Source organism: Ostrinia furnacalis, unplaced genomic scaffold (genome assembly GCF_004193835.3).
Source record: "Ostrinia furnacalis isolate ACB-3 unplaced genomic scaffold, ASM419383v2 OfSCF0212, whole genome shotgun sequence".
In the NCBI taxonomy this organism is placed as follows: Eukaryota; Metazoa; Arthropoda; class Insecta; order Lepidoptera; family Crambidae; genus Ostrinia; species Ostrinia furnacalis.
The window spans coordinates 126,010-144,754 of NW_021130451.1; the positions used below are offsets into that span (position 1 = coordinate 126,010).

The window sequence follows — 18,745 nt, forward strand, 5'->3', positions numbered from 1 at the left end:
TAGGTTTGAAAATATTAGATTGTCCAAAGTTTTCTCCTATCTGTGAATACCTACATCCTACCTAACCTACGCCCTCAACTAAAATAAGTAAAGCCGGGTCCGTGAGCACGTAGAATTTTGTCCAATGACCCCTAGCTACCCATCCTTATCGCTCGCAGGTAATTATGTTGCGGGCGCGCGTCGCACAGTCGCGACAGCAAAATAATTACGCGCGAGTGACGTGGCTTTAGTTCAAATAAAACGCTAGTAAGTAAAGCACCATCTTTATTGCGCCATGTTCACACGCTCTTGGCGAGCTCCTGCGCCTTCGCCACCACGTCCTCGATGGTGCCCACCATGTAGAACGCACATAAAAAATAAATTAAGGTAGGTTTTTTGAATGGTTTACGAAGTAAGTTTCGAAAATATGTATTTTGTTTATGTTTGGTTTTTCGAGAAAGTTAGGTTTTCGATGATAAAGTTTTCCGAAAGTTAGGTTTGAAAATATTAGATTGTCCAAAGTTTTCCTATCTGTGAATACCTACATCCTACCTACGCCCTCAACTAAATAAATAAAATCAATAATAAGTATAATATAGTCTGGTCCGCGAGCACGTAGAATTTTGTTGCTATCGCGCTCGCACACTCACTGCGGGTGCCAGTCGCACAGTCGCGACAGCAATATAATTACGCGCGAGCGATAAGGATGGGTAGCTAGGGGTCATTGGACAAAATTCTACGTGCTCACGGACCGGGCTTTAGTTCAAATAAAACGCTCAAGTAAAGCACCATCTTTATTGCGCCATGTTCACACGCTCTTGGCGAGCTCCTGCGCCTTCGCCACCACGTCCTCGATGGTGCCCACCATGTAGAACGCCGCCTCTGGGATGTGGTCCAGCTCTCCCCCCAGGATCTGGAACAGAAAGTACAAATATAACTATCATACTAACATTTAATGTTCTGTTACTAGCTTTTGCCCGCGGTCTTATATTTTCACCCGCGTGAAATTTAGTTTGTCACAGATCGTCATAAATTATCTATAGCCTATATGTTATTCTGGGTTATAAACAATAATACTGTAAAGTTTCATCAAAATCCTTTCAGTAGTTTTTGCGTGAAAGAGTAACAAACATCCCACAAACTTTCGCATTTATAATATTAGTAGGATTAGGGGCAGAGATAACAACAACAAATTAAAAACTATGAAAATCGGTCCAGCCGTTCTCGAATACCTCACAAGTGTTCGAACAAACTGGACTTTTTATACCAAGATCGTGGTTTCGTTCAACTTCATTCAATTTCAACGAAAGTTTTTGTTTTCGAGAAAGTACTTAGGTACCTAGTTTCTCGAAAGTTAGGCTTTTTACACGTTTTCTCATTAAAAGGTTGACGGTAGGAAACTGATATTTATCAATAAACTTAAATCTGTCAAAAAAGAAAAAATAACAGCTCACCCTCTTAAATCCTTTGATGGTTTCCTCCAATTTCACCAGTTTGCCAATGTGACCGGTGAATACTTCTGCAACCTGAAATAAAAGAATGATTTATTATAACAATCTAAATTACCCAACTTATTGATAACCTGACTATTCGAACTCCTTACTTCGTCTTTCTACGTAAGCGATAGCGCACATTGAGCGACAAAACGCTGCAACAGACGCGGCCACATAACGCAAACCTCATGCTCAAAAAATTTGCTGTCGATGCGACCAAAATGCGACTCTGCGACATTTCTCGACGACAAACTTTGTAAACCTAACATCGAAAATCCAACAAAAACCTGTTAACTATTCGAAAGCCCCACTTCATAATCCAAACTTTTCGAAAACCCAACTGTGTAAACTAACTTCGCAAACCCAATTAAGTATTCGAACTCTATAAATCTGTACCCCCAGTGAAAAGGGAGTTAAGTCGAAAATGGTGATTTTTGGGAAATCGCATTTGAAGTTAAAAAAAATCCTGCTTCATCGCTATTAGAGATAACTTGGTGAAATAATTTTTAGGTGAAAGGTAATGTTAGATATAATTAGGCAGTGTGCCAGTTTCGGAAATATAGCATGTGGTTTTTTCATAATTAAATAAAAACACAGTTATATCACCATGCACGACAACTTTACATTCGTGTAAAGTGATGTAATGGGACATAAATCATTTTACACCACACTGAATTCACCACACGCTATCAAGTGTAAAGTGATACATTTTCCGCCATTTCTGTTGATAATTTTTTGTCTCTTTAATTTTAGAAAAAGTTGTAAAACAAACATAAGTAATTACACTATGAGGAATCATTATTTCAGGTTATTTAGGGTAAATCGTCCAAAAATTGTTACTTATATCAATATACACCAATTTTTTGGTGAGAAAAATAATGTGTAAACTGATCTAACTAACATAACAGCGATCTAAGTATCCAAATAATTATGTGTAAAGTGATATAAGTGGCGATTGTATAGGAATAAGGCTAGAATTTGAGACTGAATTCTAATTATTTACTCCTTAAATGTTTATTCTGATCTGAAACTACTATTTTATTAATTATTACACCATATACCATGAATGATATCGGCCTAAATCACAAACATTATCTCCTATTTTAAAGAAAGTATAGCTGAAGCAATTGTGTAGTAAAGACCAGAAATAACAATGGTTTCACATCAACTAATTAGACAGGAGACAGAGAAAAGTTTGTTTTCTACAATTAACCTATTAGGAATCAAACCCTGGCCCAGAGATAGTGATGTCAAGCAATATTGATTGCCTTTTGGCTACAGAAGGATAATATAAAAGTAAAGTCATAAAATGCATTTGTTTTTAACAAAGAGGCTTTTAAAAAGCCCTTTAACACGTCCTAGTATTACTTGAACCCTACTTTTATTTTGGGACATAAATGGGCCAGTGCTGAGAAGAAGCAGCGCAAGAAATTTAGCCACCCTTGTCAGCCTCTTCTTAAATCATAAATAACTTGAAAAAATCGAACTGCCTAAGGCGGGAATCTTCTTAAATCAATAATGACATGAATTAACAAGACATGTTATACTTGCGAGCTAAGCAGATAAAGTCCAGCCACACATGCCATTTACATAATTATTTACTTTATACATAGTATCCATTCATAAGGCCTTTCGTAGTTAGTTTTGCAGGACAATCGAATATTGCACTTAGCCTTTTGATTAGACCATTGTGCGCTATTTGTAGTTTATCTTCCTATTCCAACCACTCCAGATCCCCCAGGTAGCAGCAGCCTATCTAAGTCGCTACAGGCCTTCTGCAGCGACCCTGGTGATTGGAGAATTTGAGCCTGTTGATCTGCTACGCTTGTGTACTCCTTGTGCGCGTGCTGCGGTTTTTCTTCTGCCTCCATGCATCTTCTGCACAGTAGGCTGTCTGTAACAGCTATATTGTGTAGGTGTTTGTTTAACATACCTGTTATTACACTTAGGACCTTGCGGATGTTGTCCCTGTTTAGTGTTATGAGGCTGCGGGAGAATTTTTGAGAAATTGAAAAATTGAGAAAGAAGCGATATAATATATGCACAACTGCATCTTTTGTTTGCCTGCATCTTTCACAATCTTTCCATTCTGTGTGGTGTTATTTTTCTATTTTGGAGCGCAGCCAGGTCTTGATCTGTGCTTATGGTATCGGCATTATTATTGTTCCGGACCAAATACCGTCGTGTACGATCCCCTTCTGGCCAGTTCATCTGCTGCGTCGTTGCTCAAGGAGTTACTGTGCCCTTTGATCCACAGGAGTGCAGGGTAACGCCATTTGCGTCTGCAATGACTTAGGAGCGCGTCATGGCATTCCAATATAAGTATTATAATGTAGTATATTAAGTTGCTTTGTATTGCTTGCAATATCTGATATTATTTTTATATTCAGACCTCGGATGTCTATGGTTGCAACCGCCTGTGCTGCTCTGATTGCAATCTGCTTGGAAAATTGTATTGTGTTTATCAAGTGTTGTTGATATTCTTAGTATATTTAGGTAATTCGAGAAGACACCAGCTCCCGTACCTTTTTGGGTTTTGGAGCCGTCAGTGTAATATCCTAACTTCATTGATTCCAGAGCAATCTTGCGTTTCCGCTGTAAGCTGGATATTATATCTTCAGTCGAAGAGTGAACACAGGGAATTCTGCCGATAGGTGCCTCGGTGAGAGGTATTTCTTTTATTAGGGTTTTGTGCAGGATCGTGGAATGTCCTGTCTCCTTGTTTTGCTTCTATATGCCGTTCTTACCTTTAAGTCTTAGAGCGGCTGCTTGCGCTTCCTCCTGAATGATGAGGTCTAAAGATCTGAGATTCAGAAGGTACTCAAGTGATGTCGATGGAGTGGTTCTCATACAACTAGTGGCCGCTATGCTTACTAGGCGTTGCAGGCTTTGGAGTTTTGATCTTGCTGTTGATAGTTGTGTTCTGTGCCACCACACAAGTGATCTATAATATTTTGTGTAAGAGGGCCATATAACCGACGTGTAGAGCCAGTGTTATCTTTGGGTTGAGACCTCATCTACTACCAATGAGTCTCTTGCACTGATGGAATGCTATACAGGCCATTTTTATTTTGTTCTCGACATGACTCGCCCAGTTCAATTTATTGTCTAAGGTGATGAGTTTTGTTTATAAAGAGTTCTGGTAGTTGGAGCTCTTGTAAATTCTATAATGCACTTATTAAGTACTTTTATTGACAACGTTAGGCACTATGAATTCAATTATATGTTTTACTAGTAAATATTTACCATTATTTATTAAAACTATTAACTAAAATTCTTTGATTTCAAAACTACGACATTATTTTTTCCTTTAGTCTGACGTTTGGGCTAAGTTATATCATTTTACACCGTTAATTAACCACATTATTAGTTGCGATTTTCAAATGTTTTTGATCTAAGTAACTTATAACATTTTACACATGTACGAAACTTTTGTGGTTAATGGTATTAGTCTAATTGAATCATTATACACAAAATAAATAATCTTTTGTCTTTTACTTTTTGTGCTATAAATTAAGTTACATTCTTTTTCACCAACCAACAATACATAGTTTTTTTTGTGTATATTAATATGAGTCATCTTATATTGTTAATCACAAACTCAATCTGAACAACTTCAATCGTGTAAAAAGTAGTAACACGAGTCATACCTCTTGACACAATAAAAAAGTGAAAGAAGCCTCCGGTACACTTTGTTAAAAGTAGACATGTATCAATATACACGAAAGAAAACTCAAAATTGGTTCACAAAGCCTTACTTGTACCATTTGGCACAAAATTATTTTCTTTTCTATACGTCGTAGAAACATACCGATTAGATACAAAAATAGCTAATTTTTCAGAGATTCACATTATGTTATAAAGTCAATTTTGATCTAAGTCGAGTTAGATCCCTTTTCACTGGGGGTACAGAAATTTTTTCGATACCTGGAAAGGCTGCGACAGAAACCGTTGGATCTTCCGTGCGCGCGCGACGGTCAGCTTGTCGTCTTCAGACAGCTCGTCCATGCCCAGGATGGCGATGATGTCCTGCAGCGACTTGTAGTCCTGTGGGGAATTAGGATCAGTGTAGTTTCAAGTGCTAATTGACTAACGCCCGTATTCACAAACATTACTATGAAGTCTCACAGTGTGTGTGGACGCACAGGGTGCCACACGAACCAATCATAGGGCTTTATTCAACGCTGTGCGTTCGATTTACTGCTTCACTTAAGCAAGCATCTTTCGTGAATACGGGCGTAAGGGCTTTTTCAAATAAGACCTTATGAGGCTATAATACATATAAAGAATAACACTAAGTACATTGGAAGGAAGGGTTAAAAAAAACTATCATCATAAGTTAATAAGGCATGCAAACACGATTAAAGTCATGCTCAAAACGTCAACTTGAAAGGAGCATTAAAAGAAAGGCCTATTACAAAATATCGAATTGCCTTCCTAAGGTGGGAATTATACCACAAAATAGGTAAGTACTCACTTTGTTGCAAGAACAAGAAAAGTTGCGGGAAGCTACTGGATGCGGGAAGTGCATAACTGGTTTTTGTGGAAAGTTTCAATGACATGAGTACTTACAGCTTGACGTTTTGCCTGTTGCTACAGCCATGGTTACAAGCAGACTGGTTTGACATCCGTTCAGGCAAGCTTCACGATCTTCTAATATTTCTAATGCCCGTTTTCACCATCAATCCCTAATTTTTAAGTGACCCCTATGGTAACAAATAAAATGAATTTTCTTGTTATAGGAGTCACTTAAAAGGATTGATGGTGAAAACGGGCATTAGTCTCGTTTCTCCCAGTTAAAAATCAGCGTGCCATTTACCTGCAGAATCTTCTGCACCCCTCTTGCCATCCCGTAATGCTCATGCCCAATGATGTTGGGGTCCATGACTTGCGACGTAGAGTCCAGCGGGTCCACAGCTGGATACACGCCCAGTTCTGCAATGGCTCGGGACAGCACCGTGGTCGTGACCCCTTGAAGGGGTCTGTAGAGCGAGGCTGCGGCCGTTGCGTGGGGGCAGACATGCGAGCGATTCACTGACTCGTATGCTGCCCCACTAAGCGCCACCAGAGGGACCCGACTGGTTTTTAGTGGGTAGACCTTGCCCTTCAGGCGAAGAGAGCCCCACTTAACTCATTGGCTCCCCCGGGCTGGTGAGTATGCAGTTTCATGCATTTTCCAGTCGAAAAAAAAAAGCACCGTGGTCGTGAAGTGAGAAGTTCAATTCTGGCCAGCGTGTGGAGTGTAGTGCAAGCTCTCAAATCGTCATCTCAGCCACAGGACGTCCACTTCCGAACATAGCCAAATGCCTCTGGTAAATTAGGAGAGATTCGTGCTCCTATAGTGGAGACTTATTTAGTCCCTGATACCTGATGATGAGATGGGTACTTACAGCTTGACGTTTCGGCTGTTTTGCTACAGCCATGGTCACAAGCAGACTCTGGTTTGAAATCCGTTCAGGCGGCCTTGACTATCTTCATTTATTCTCTAGTCTCATTCCTCCCAGTTAAAATCAGCGTGCCATTTACCTGCAGAATCTTCTGCACTCCTCTCGCCACCCCGTAATGCTCATGCCCAATGATGTTGGGGTCCATGACTCGTGACGTGGAGTCCAGCGGGTCCACAGCTGGGTATACGCCCAGTTCTGCAATGGCTCGGGACAGCACCGTGGTGGCGTCCAAGTGAGCAAAGGTGGTGGCTGGTGCTGGGTCTGTTAGGTCGTCAGCTGGTACGTACACTGCCTGTGATACGGCAAAATGTTGTTTTTAGTTTAATTACTGTTTAATAATACTGCATTTTTTATGAATATTGTTAATATCATATTAAAATAATATTTATATCAACGACGAAGGTCAACCTTTATATTATGTTAAAAAAATGAGAATTATATTTGATACCAATTAAAAATGTATATTTTTTAATAATCACGAAAACAAAACAAATAGTGGGGGACAACGGAACTTTTTTGGTTTCGATGTCCACCACTGAGGGACAGAGCAACTCATTTCTTCTCAGTGTCGTCCACCAGTAGGGCCCAACGGGAAGATTTCAGTAGCGCTGTCCCCCACTGGTGGACATTGCAACTTTTTTTCTCGATGTCCACCAGTGGTGGACAAATAGTGGGGGACATCGGGAATAAACGCAAAATACAACATTAAGTATTTCGTGTTACAAAAGAAACGTTACAGCCGAAAAAGTGCGCTACTTTGAATTACTGGAGTAAGTAGCTTGTGTAGTTGTGGCGTGTGGTTCTGGCACTTTCAGATAAGTAGAAAATAGAGCCACCCTCACTCCTCCTCCTCACTTCTTCCCGTGGATGTCATGAAATACAATTAGAGACAAATATACGAACTCCAGGTTGCCCCAATTAAACTTGGCGGCGCACTGTACTGTAGCAGACGAGGTGAAGAAAATCGGCAAGACTTGGAGCAAGATCAAACGCGAAGCTCAAGATCGAACGCGATGGAGGACTATTGTGGATGTCCTCTGCCCCATCTAGGGGACATTTGACATTTAAATCAAGTAAGTCAAAGTTGCCCCAACCCGTCTGGCCGTGTGAGTAGTAAGTCTACATCATCCATTTGCCTCTGGTAAATTTTAGAGGGTCGTGCTACTGCAAACGAGACTATGACACGATGATGATGAAGGAACTCACCTGCACACTGGTGATGGAGCCGGTCTTGGTGGTGGTGATCCGCTCCTGCATGGTGCCCATGTCGGTAGCCAGAGTCGGCTGGTAGCCCACGGCCGACGGGATGCGGCCCAGCAACGCCGACACCTGAAGAACATCAGGTTATTTCAACTTTTTTCCACAATTTGGTTGTTTTTTCCACTTTTCTGTTGACTGGGGTAAAATGTGTAGGTACCTCACTTGGCGCGGTATCTCCCATATTATCACCAATAGAAGTCTCGTCTTTTCTAATAAACATCAATCAAACAAGTTTTTCATTACAAATCCGATAAAATAAAGCGTTTTATAGAATGGCGGCGGCAAGGGTTTATTTAGCAGCAGCTGCTCCTATGACCTTAGAATCTTGGGCCCAGAATGTGCAATGGGAAAGTGAGGTCTGTTGTCACCACATTTAGTCATAATCTTACTACTGTCTACTGCTACAGTCTGTCTTATAGCGATTGTCTTCCACGGGCAAACAGCTATCGACCATGCGTTATCCTACTGGTTAGTTCTAGGTATTGATAGAATCCGTCGGGACAGAACTGAGCTTTAGAACTAAACACACGCAATCGTACCACCCCTTCGTGTGGGAAAACTACAGAATCACCTCCAACGTACCTCCGAACCAGCTTGAGTGAAACGGAAGATGTTGTCCACAAACAGCAGCACGTCCTGTCCCTCTTTGTCCCGGAAATGCTCGGCGAGCGTTAGACCAGTTAGAGCGACACGTGCGCGAGCGCCGGGCGGCTCGTTCATTTGCCCGTACACTAGCGCCACCTGGGAAAGAAGAAAGGACAATGGAGATCAGCTCTACAAAGCTCTTAGGCGATTATCACACTGCACCGCGCTCCGCCGCGGTCCGCGTGGCGACATATAACGAATCCCGCGCGCAAACGCGTTGTCAGTGTGTTGTGCCGCGCGTGTTTTCTATACAAACTGAGGTACTTGCATATAATGATTAAATCTGTCGTCCCGCGTACCGCGGCGGAGCGCGGTTGGCGCGGTGCAGTGTGATAAGCGCCTTAGACAAGACAGTGGCAGAACGTGACAATTGTAATTTAGAAATCTCTTCGCTACGGCGTTTTTAAGTAGTTAATTACTTCGCTCCGTGAAGGGGGCTCGTTTGGCTGGCCTTCGGGGCTGGCCTTTGGGGCTCGTTTAGGGGGCGAGTGGTGTCCATCCCAGAATGTCGGGCTACCGATTTGAAGATGATAGTTGTAGTACAATTACTCATGAGCTATGGCCTATGACACCATCGGACAAGACATGTCAAAGTTCAGGACTCCCTGAAAAATAATCCTAGGTAAGTACACCAATGGGTGTGCTGTTGTTTATTCAAACCTTGGAGGTCTTGTAGTCGTCAGTGATGACTCCGCCGACCTTCATCTCGTTGTAAAGATCATTGCCCTCGCGCGTGCGCTCGCCCACTCCTGCGAATACCTGCAAATTCATAATTTTATGACTACCCACATAATGATTTGGCTACCTTTTGATATTGGAACATACAGTCGTGGTCAACTAATTAGGGACAGAAAGAATACTAAGCAATACTAAGTGTTTATATCCTATTATTGTGAGCTTCATTCAATATTACTGGCTGTTACTTTGTAAACATATTGACTATCAAGTACTCTATTTAGGGCTGATTTTTCAATCGTCGGATAACTTTTAACTGAAGAATAAGTTTGGCACATTGACAGTTTTAGTATGGGAAATATGTCAAAATGACAAGTTTATTCTTCAGATAAAAGTTATCTGACGATTGAAAAATCAGCCCTTAACAGAATACAATAACAACAAAAAAACTTACTAACTTAATAAAAAATCTTAATCAAATCACATGAATCGGTAATTATGGTACGGACGGTCTGGCCACCTAATTAGGGACGCTTAAGTTTTTCCTTCTACCTTAATTAAAAAAAATAAAAAGTAATAACTTTTATTCTGTTCATTTGTAATTTCGGCGTCAATTTGAAAAGCGATATTCTTTTCTTGCGAGTTAAACACTCATCAAATTATTAAAGGTAATGGGCTGAAAGAAAAGCAACAATGCGCTAAGTTATAATCAATCTTTATCAGTGTGGATGGCCATACCGGTAAATTGCAGATCATCTGAAATGTTCCAAAAACATAAATCTACGATGCAGTGGCTTATTTCAAAATCATAAAACCACAGAAAGTATGCCTAGAAGGAAGAGACCAATAAAAACAACCCCACAAGATGATCGCAGAATAGTCACTCTCGCAAAGAGAGACCCCTTTAAGGGTTTCGTTCTGATCAAGAGCGAGATTTTTGGACCAGAACCGACTGCTGGAGTATCTGCGAGGACCGTCGGAAGGCGACTGGTGGAGGCAAAGCTTGTAGGAAGAGTTCCTCGAAAAGTTCCACTACTGAAGATGGAACACAAAGAAGCAAGATTGGCGTTTGCAAGAAAGTATGGACATTAGGCTTTTGCTCAATGGATAAATGTGCTGTTTTCTGATGAGATTAAGATAAATCGTATTTCATCCGATGACAGACAATACGTGCGACGACATGTAAAGTCCGAAATGATACCAAAGTAAACGAAGAAGCAGGTGAAACATACAGGCGGCAATATAAAAATCTGGGGCTGTTTTTCTGGACATAGAGTGTAACCTATAAAAAGAACTGAAGTTAAACTTGAGCAATTCCAATACAAATAAATATTGGAGAAAACGATGCTATCGTATGCTGAAGAAGTCTTACCAGTCTCATGAACATTTCAACACGATAACGACCCAAAACATACCGCGTACACTGTTTAATCGTTCCTAGCGCAACAGTCAGTGACGGTACTAGATTGGCCCGAAAACAACTCAGACTTAAGCCCTATAGAGCTTATGGTATGAAACGAAGGAAAAAGTTGCAGCTCAACGTACTGGCACTAAAAATCAGCTTTTCGTGGCATTTAATGGTGTTTGGAATAATATTTCTTTAGAAACCTGTAATGATTTGATTGCATCCATGCCGCGCCGATGTCAAATGGTTATAACGCTCGAGCTCCTTTGAGAGTGGACGTGTTGTTGGTTAAATCCTCTTATAATTACTTAAAAATAGACCTTAGTGTAATAAAAATTAGCTCCAAATTTGACCAGTATCCCAAGTTGACTGTAATATTGAAGAATAAGTTAGTGTAGAAGTGCCACTTCAAAATGTACCGTTCGCCAAAGACAACCAACCCAGACAATAAAGCAGGCGAATCAAGCACTGTTACTACTCGAAGACGTAAGAATGATGACGACTTCTCGAAAATTTTCACTACTTTTACTACAGAGATACGTAGTACTTTGGATGACTGGAAGAGGGAAATTCAAGACGAAATATCCGGAATTAAAAGCAATCTGGATGATGTATTGAGAACTGATCTTGAGAAACTGCATGCATCGTTCGCTGAATTCAAATCTGAAATCAGTAGCATCCGTCAAGAATATAAAGAAATAAAGAAATCAGTACAATCCCTTGACCGCAAACATAGTGACACTCTGAAACAAATTAAGGTATTGGAAAATTCTGTACAGTTCAATAGCGACCAAAACGATATGGTCCAGAAAAAAATGGAGTCACTGACAATTAATAAAAAAGCAATCGAATCACTTGAATCTAAAGTAGACTTATTGTCTAATGAAAATAAACTATTGCAATTAGAAATTAATACAAATAATCAAAGGGAACGCTTACTGAACTTGGAAATCGTTGGAGTCCCGGAAGATAAGGGTGAGGACCTGAGCAGTATTATTTTATCCATATCTAAACATGCTGGTGTGTCGATTTCCTCTGACGATGTATTAGAGGTCAACCGTGTAACGCCAAAGCAAAAACAACCGGGTCGCTCGAGAAACATAATTGCTAAGCTGAAATCCCGTCTTTTGAAGGACAACATAATCTCAGGCATTAGAAAGAACCGAGTGACCACCAAAGACCTTGGAATGCGTGGCAGTGCGCGACCCGTCTATGTTAATGAGCATTTGACGTATTACAACAAAATCTTACTGAAGAAGTGCAAGGAAACGGCCAAACTTAAGCAGCTTCAATATGTATGGACAAAAAACGGAAGGATATATGTCAGGAGGAACGATACTGCACCGGCTCTTCAGATATCGCAGGAAAAAGACATTCTAAAATTAAGTTAAGGTTAAGGTTTGCTGTGTGCGTTATTGTTGTTTTTTTAAGTTATCTCTTACATATTCACTCAAACATTGTAAAAGCAATTCATTGGTTCCTTACTCGGTTTGTCGATTCTATATTTTATTATTCTTTGCCTACACATGAGCAATGCTCGTTAGTTCGAATGACTTGCAGTTTGAATGTACAAGAGACTCGCGCGATGAGTGTGCGACGAAGTGCTCATAGTATCTGTAGATGTAATGCATCGTGTGGTATTTTGATTTACTTTTTCTTTATCTATTATTTTGATCTAATTAAAATTCAATTAAATAATTTAGAAGATCTCGTATCTTATGTATTGGGCTGTGTCTTACTGAGTACCTATACGAATATCTATGAATTCATAATGGGATTAATTAATTATACCTCGAACATTATAATACTTAACTTTAAAACAAAACTTATGACGTCACGTCCGCGATATTATTTACATATTCGTATATTTTTGGTGTTATATTTCACAGCACAACAGTTAACAAAGCTCGCACCCTTTTTCGTTATATTGATTGTATTAGTTGAGTTTAGAAACGATCCACTGTGTTACCTCGGACTCGTAAAAAATATTTTCTACCCTTTATTACAAGAAAAAACCATAATATTTTTTATTAACAGCGGCCGAGTTGAGATATCGTCACATATTTTTTTACATAGGTCTAAATGCGTTTGCGTCTTAGTAATCAAACACAAATATTATTTATCTCTAAATATGAAGTGTAGGTGCGTATGTTTTTGTAATATTGTATTGCGGAGGAAGGTATGTTTGGAGACTGGTACAAATAAAACCGTTTATAGTATAATTTTGTCACTACGTTATGGAGCTTTAATGTTCTTTCAATTTAATACTTTTGGAGTCGTCTACGATAATGGCTAATAATAATAATTTGAATTTTTACTATCAGAATGTTCGTGGTCTCAGGACAAAATGTCTTGAGCTACGTTTAAGCATTCTGGGGAACGATTTTGATGTAATTATTTTGACAGAGTCGTGGCTACACAGTGGCATTTTTGATGGCGAGCTTTGTGATGATAGGTATGACGTGTTTAGGGCTGACCGAAACCTGCTTAGTAGGGGTAAAAGTACGGGCGGCGGGGTGGTAATATTAACACGACGTACACTTGGTGCTACGCGTCGTGACCTCGGTGAATGCGGTCCAACTGAAATGGGTACTTCTCATTTACACTCAAATTTGATGGTCACACAATAATAGTTCATAAACGGTATANCCTCGGATATTGACTTAATCAGACAAAAAATTTGCAGTGTTATTGAAATTTGTCACAGCGATAACTTTGTGTTACTGGGAGATTTTAATTTGCCGTTTCTTTCCTGGAATCCTGACGGATACCTAACTATGAGTGGGGGGTCTACTGATGTACAAGAAGCGAGTACCCTATTATTAGAATCACTCACATTTCACGGATTGAGACAGTATAACACTTTGAAAAACTACGCTGGTAATACGTTGGACCTTGCTTTTTCGAATCTACCTTTAAATATCTACCCCGCGTGTGTACCGCTGCTTAAAGAGGATCGTGCGCATCCATCATTCTGCCTTGAAGTTTTAGATTTATTAATTATTCCTTTGCGTGAAACGCTCGCTCCGCGGCGGAATTTCGGAAAGGCTGATTATGATAGTATTAATTCATATATTTTAGAGCAGGACTGGCAATCACTTTTGTGTATGGGCACTGTGGACGAGGCTGTTGACGCCATGTATAACATACTCAACTTTTGTGTACGTTCTCATGTGCCCTTTAGTTATAATACAGGGAGGCGAACATATCCTCAATGGTACACGCCGGCCTTAATAAAAATCATAAAAGAGAAGACTAAAGCTCATAGCCGTTGGAAAACATTTGGAAATATGTTGGATTACGATGAGTTCAAATTGCTTCGAAAAAGAGAACACCGTGTTCAAAAGAAATGTTTTGACAGATTTAAATTAAGCTGTGAAAATAGTATCAAAACACACCCTAAATTGTTCTGGACTTTTGTAAAAGCCACTCGAGGCGGGTCGGGCTACCCCAAAAAAATGTGTTTAGAGGGCGTAGAGTATACTGAAGGTGAGGGAATATGTAATGCGTTTAATTCTTTTTTCCATAGTGTATTTGGTGTACCTAGCAATAATTTAATACCTCCACTATCGGAGCCGTTGTGCATAGATACAGTTTCCAACGTGCAGATAAGCAGTTCAGCAGTTGAAAACATGTTGAAAACCTTGGACACGAAAAAGGGTGCTGGTAGTGATGGATTGCCTTCTCTGTTTTGGTCTCGGTGCGCTAAGTCACTTGCTCTTCCCTTGACACTCATATTTAACCGTTCCCTGCGTGAGGGAGTCTTTCCACACAAATGGAAATCGGCACTTATAGTCCCTATACACAAGAAGGGATCACGCACTGATATAAAAAATTATAGAGGCATTTCCATTTTAAACACTGCAGCAAAAATCCTTGAACGTGTGGTATATAACGTGATTTATTCTACGCTCTCACGTTCCATCCCGGAGCATCAACATGGTTTCATGCAAAGGCGGTCCACTACTACTAATTTGGCATGTTTTTCTACTTTCATCCTTGAGAATATGGATCGCGGTGGGCAGGTTGACGTGATCTACACTGATTTTGAAAAAGCGTTTGATCGTGTGGATCACGTGATCCTGCTCAGCAAGTTACAAACACTCGGAATCCATGGTGATTTGCTCCGGTGGACTAAATCTTATCTCTCCAATCGTTCACAGGCAGTTGTAATAGGCGGATATCGTTCGAATTTTGTAAACATACCTACCGGAGTCCCCCAGGGCTCTCATTTGGGACCACTTTTCTACAGCGCTTACCTGTATGACATAGGATCATGCATGCAACACACTAGCTATCTGATGTACGCTGACGACAAAAAGATTTTTCGTAAAGTTAACACAACACAAGACTGTATATTAATACAAAAGGACTTGGATCGTTTGCTTCAGTACTATAGGCAAAATAATATAACTGTCAATGCAGGTAAGTGTGAGTGTATAACATTTACGCGGAAACCAAAGCCGGTCACACACAGTTATCACTTCGATGGAGTAGAAATCAGTCGAAAACTAAATGTAAGGGATCTAGGCGTGTATTTCGATCATAAAATGATACTATCCGACCATATTGAATATGTTATCGGCAAAGCTTACAAAAATCTGGGTTTTGTTCTTCGCATCTGTAAGCCATTCTCAGATATCGATGCAATCAAAATGGTGTATTTTGCATACGTTAGAAGTGTCTTGGAATATGCTGGTTCCGTATGGTCTCCGCAGTACAAAGTTTACAAAAACCGTCTTGAAAGAATTCAAAAAATATTTATAAATCACCTCAACTTTCGCTGTCGTAATAGCATTAGTAGTTACACAGAAAGCTGTATTGAGCATAACCTCTTATCTCTGGAGCACAGGCGTGTTGTCCTGGACATGGCTTTGTTGTCCGATGTAGTGAATAGCAGGATTGACTGCCCGGACTTGGTCTCGATGATCACGTTTCGTACTCCGAAGTATCGCACCCGCAACGTATCTTTGTTGGATACTCCCCAGCACTATACAAATTACAATCGAAACTCAGTCTTGTCGCGACTTGTTAGTGCATTCAATAAACAATTTGCACACATCGACCTTTTTGCAAGTACTAAATTTACAGTTAAAAGGGACGTCATTAAGGCACTCAGAAACCATTGACTATTATTGACGCAATGAATTGCTTCTTTGTGAGTTTTTGTTATTTTTAATTATTATCATTTTTTTAACATCTTTTATTCATATTTTTTCCCAACAACAATGTACTTTTATAAAAAGGGAAACCTTTCATTGGCTATACTATCAGTCTAAATCTTATAACTAATATTTTCAATGTATCGCTGTTGGTTTCTATAAAATAAATAAATAAATAAATAAATAAATAAACAACAACACCAACCATATTGGTTAAAAAAATACGTTTGATGATTTTATTTTGTATTCTATATTTATTAATGAAAACTTTTTATGTAATAAACACTTAAATAATTTCCAATTTATTTACATTTACAGTGAAAGTGTTACGTGTCCCTAATTAGTTGTCCATCCCTAGGTCAATAAATGTGTAGGTGGCAATGATTTATTTATTTTAAAAATATTGATCGCAACTAGCTAGTTTCTTTTCTGGCCTTTAAATATTTAGAATACTAGCCAAATTACTTGTTATTAATAGGCACAAGCTACAAAGCCTCGTGAAGATTTTTTTTTCGGACTGAAGAGACGGTCTTGTGTTTTAGTCATATAACGTCCCTAATTAGTTGACCACGACTGTATATTTTGTTCTATTTCGTCAATATTTTTGTTAGTGACTAATTGATGTCTCTAACTACTAATGTAACTACTACATACTTATTTTACATTAGGAAAGAAAAGTTAACTTTGTCTCCAAATGTAAGCATAGGCCAAATCCCCCATTTATTTCTAGTAAATTATTTACCCGTGAAATTTCGCGTGAATGTCTTAAGAACCGACTAAAGGACAAAATAAGCCTCCCCAACCCGTCTGGCCAGGGGAATCTAAGATATCTATTTGCCTCTGGAGAGGATCGTGCTCCTGTTAATGATGATGATGATGATACTAACGGAGAAGCCTCCGTGCGCCTTGGCCACGTTGTTGATCAGCTCCATGATGAGCACCGTCTTGCCGACGCCGGCTCCGCCGAAGAGGCCGATCTTACCGCCTGTGGGGTTCAATTGGGAATTTAGGAACCTTAAAAATAAGGAAAGCTGGCCTCAATCTGATATTGGCTTAACAATAATTCTACTAGCTCCATACATTTATAGTTCCCGTTTTTTAACTACAACGGGAAAGCTGTTGTCCTGAATCTCATCTGATGGAAAGATATGATAGGCCGAAGCTTTTGCTTATGGTCTCTCATTGTGACAGTGAATCCAAACCAATACGCAAACGTCCTGTGGTCGAAGGACCTTTAAGATTATGGTTATTTACACATTTCGTCAATACGCTCAGCTTCAGTTTAGAAATCTGATTAGTTATCAAAACATCTCTTATCCGCTTTGGTGGAGGAAAAGGTCTTAATCCGGCTTTCTTATTTTTAGAGATGGCAACGTTGCTATGTAAGCGATATTGTCATTAAATGTTTCTTACTTTGTCTATTGAACCAGCAGCTAATCATTTTACCTACTGACACTCACCCAGGGTACGGAAACTTCCATACTACGATCAAACTTGCTTCCAAACAGCGACTTCAGTCGATAAATTCCAATACTTTTTTTTTTTATGGCTCTCGCGGATTGCGTTTAGCCACGACAGGGTTCTTGATTTTTGCGTTCAGTTTTGCCATAAGTTTTGCGGACATTGCGTTTAGACAGGGTGGGATTGGGTTAAAGTTAATTCTCTTTCTTTCTTTGCGTAGGCTATATCTCCTTAATTATTAACGTAATTAATTTAAACTACATACTACTACCGCACATCACATGTACATACAATTGTATGATTAGCGTGTACCAAATTGGAATATCCTATAAAGGCGGGCGCAAGCGCAGATGCGTGTGGCGGACGACTGGACGGGGCTTTGTGTACTATCTACGCACACAACGACAATGCGTACCCAACCGGTCTGCGATCGCGATCGAACGTCGAGTCTTTCGTCATCGTAGTGCGCACTCGCTAAAATAATATTTTGTATATCTGAAAGTGTTGTGAATGCTTAGGTATACTAAAACGTTTGTTTTTATTTGTATAGAGAACAATAGTGTCTAGACAAACCTAAAAAGGATTTAGGACGCTATTTGGATCAAATATGTAATTGCTCAATAATGAATAATAAATAAAGAAATAAATAAAATAAAATTAAAAGGTAGGGAAACGAATCAANCACCTCAACTTTCGCTGTCGTAATAGCATTAGTAGTTACACAGAAAGCTGTATTGAGCATAACCTCTTATCTCTGGAGCACAGGCGTGTTGTCCTGGACATGGCTTTGTTGTCCGATGTAGTGAATAGCAGGATTGACTGCCCGGACTTGGTCTCGATGATCACGTTTCGTACTCCGAAATATCGCACCCGCAACGTATCTTTGTTGGNAATATACATTACTATTTACAATTTTATATTATTATGGGTAATAAATTCGGATAGGATATTATAAACATCAATATTATTGGTATATAATAGGCAAGTGATGGATGTAGGAAAAGGAATTTTAATGGCTAAAAGAGAACTAATAAAAGAGGAACGATCATATAGGCAACAGTAAAAAAATATGTGATTTAAGTCTCCGACGCCAGAACCACAAATGCACGAATCATTATCAAGTATATGAATTTTAGCCAAGTGTGCTGGAGTGCACACGTGACCAAGTCGCATTCTAGTTAAAATGGTAGTAACTGTTTTGGAAAGATTCATTTTAAC

The 18,745-nt window shown here is 39.6% G+C and overlaps 1 protein-coding gene across 2 annotated transcripts; it reads right to left on the reverse strand.

Moving 5' to 3' along the window:
• Positions 1-262: 262 nt before the first annotated feature.
• On the reverse strand, positions 263-17,047 carry LOC114356404 (ATP synthase subunit beta, mitochondrial). 2 transcript variants are annotated; one of them, XM_028309565.1, is made up of 9 exons: positions 16,954-17,047; positions 9,485-9,583; positions 8,762-8,920; positions 8,126-8,248; positions 6,999-7,211; positions 5,400-5,519; positions 1,434-1,505; positions 848-892; positions 263-338 (listed from the first exon to the last, which is right to left on the reverse strand). In XM_028309565.1, exons 1-9 carry the CDS (start codon positions 16,996-16,998, stop codon positions 279-281), a joined length of 936 nt encoding a protein of 311 aa, XP_028165366.1. In that variant the 5' UTR covers positions 16,999-17,047; the 3' UTR covers positions 263-278. The 2 variants fall into 2 exon arrangements, with proteins under 2 accessions (XP_028165366.1, XP_028165373.1); XM_028309572.1 differs by lacking the exon at positions 263-338 and having other exon boundaries at positions 774-892.
• Between the last annotated feature and the right edge of the window lie 1,698 nt (positions 17,048-18,745).

Bases quoted from the DNA above. Each gene is read 5' to 3' on its own strand.
- LOC114356404 (XM_028309565.1), bottom strand. From the start codon at position 16,998: ATGGAGCTGATCAACAACGTGGCCAAGGCGCACGGAGGCTTCTCC. The intron at 8,921-9,484 runs GTTTGAATAAAC...CTTCTTTCCCAG, and splicing joins ACGACTACAAGACCTCCAAG to GTGGCGCTAGTGTACGGGCA. The intron at 1,506-5,399 runs GTATCGAAAAAA...CTTTTATTTCAG, and splicing joins TTCTGTCGCAGCCTTTCCAG to GTTGCAGAAGTATTCACCGG.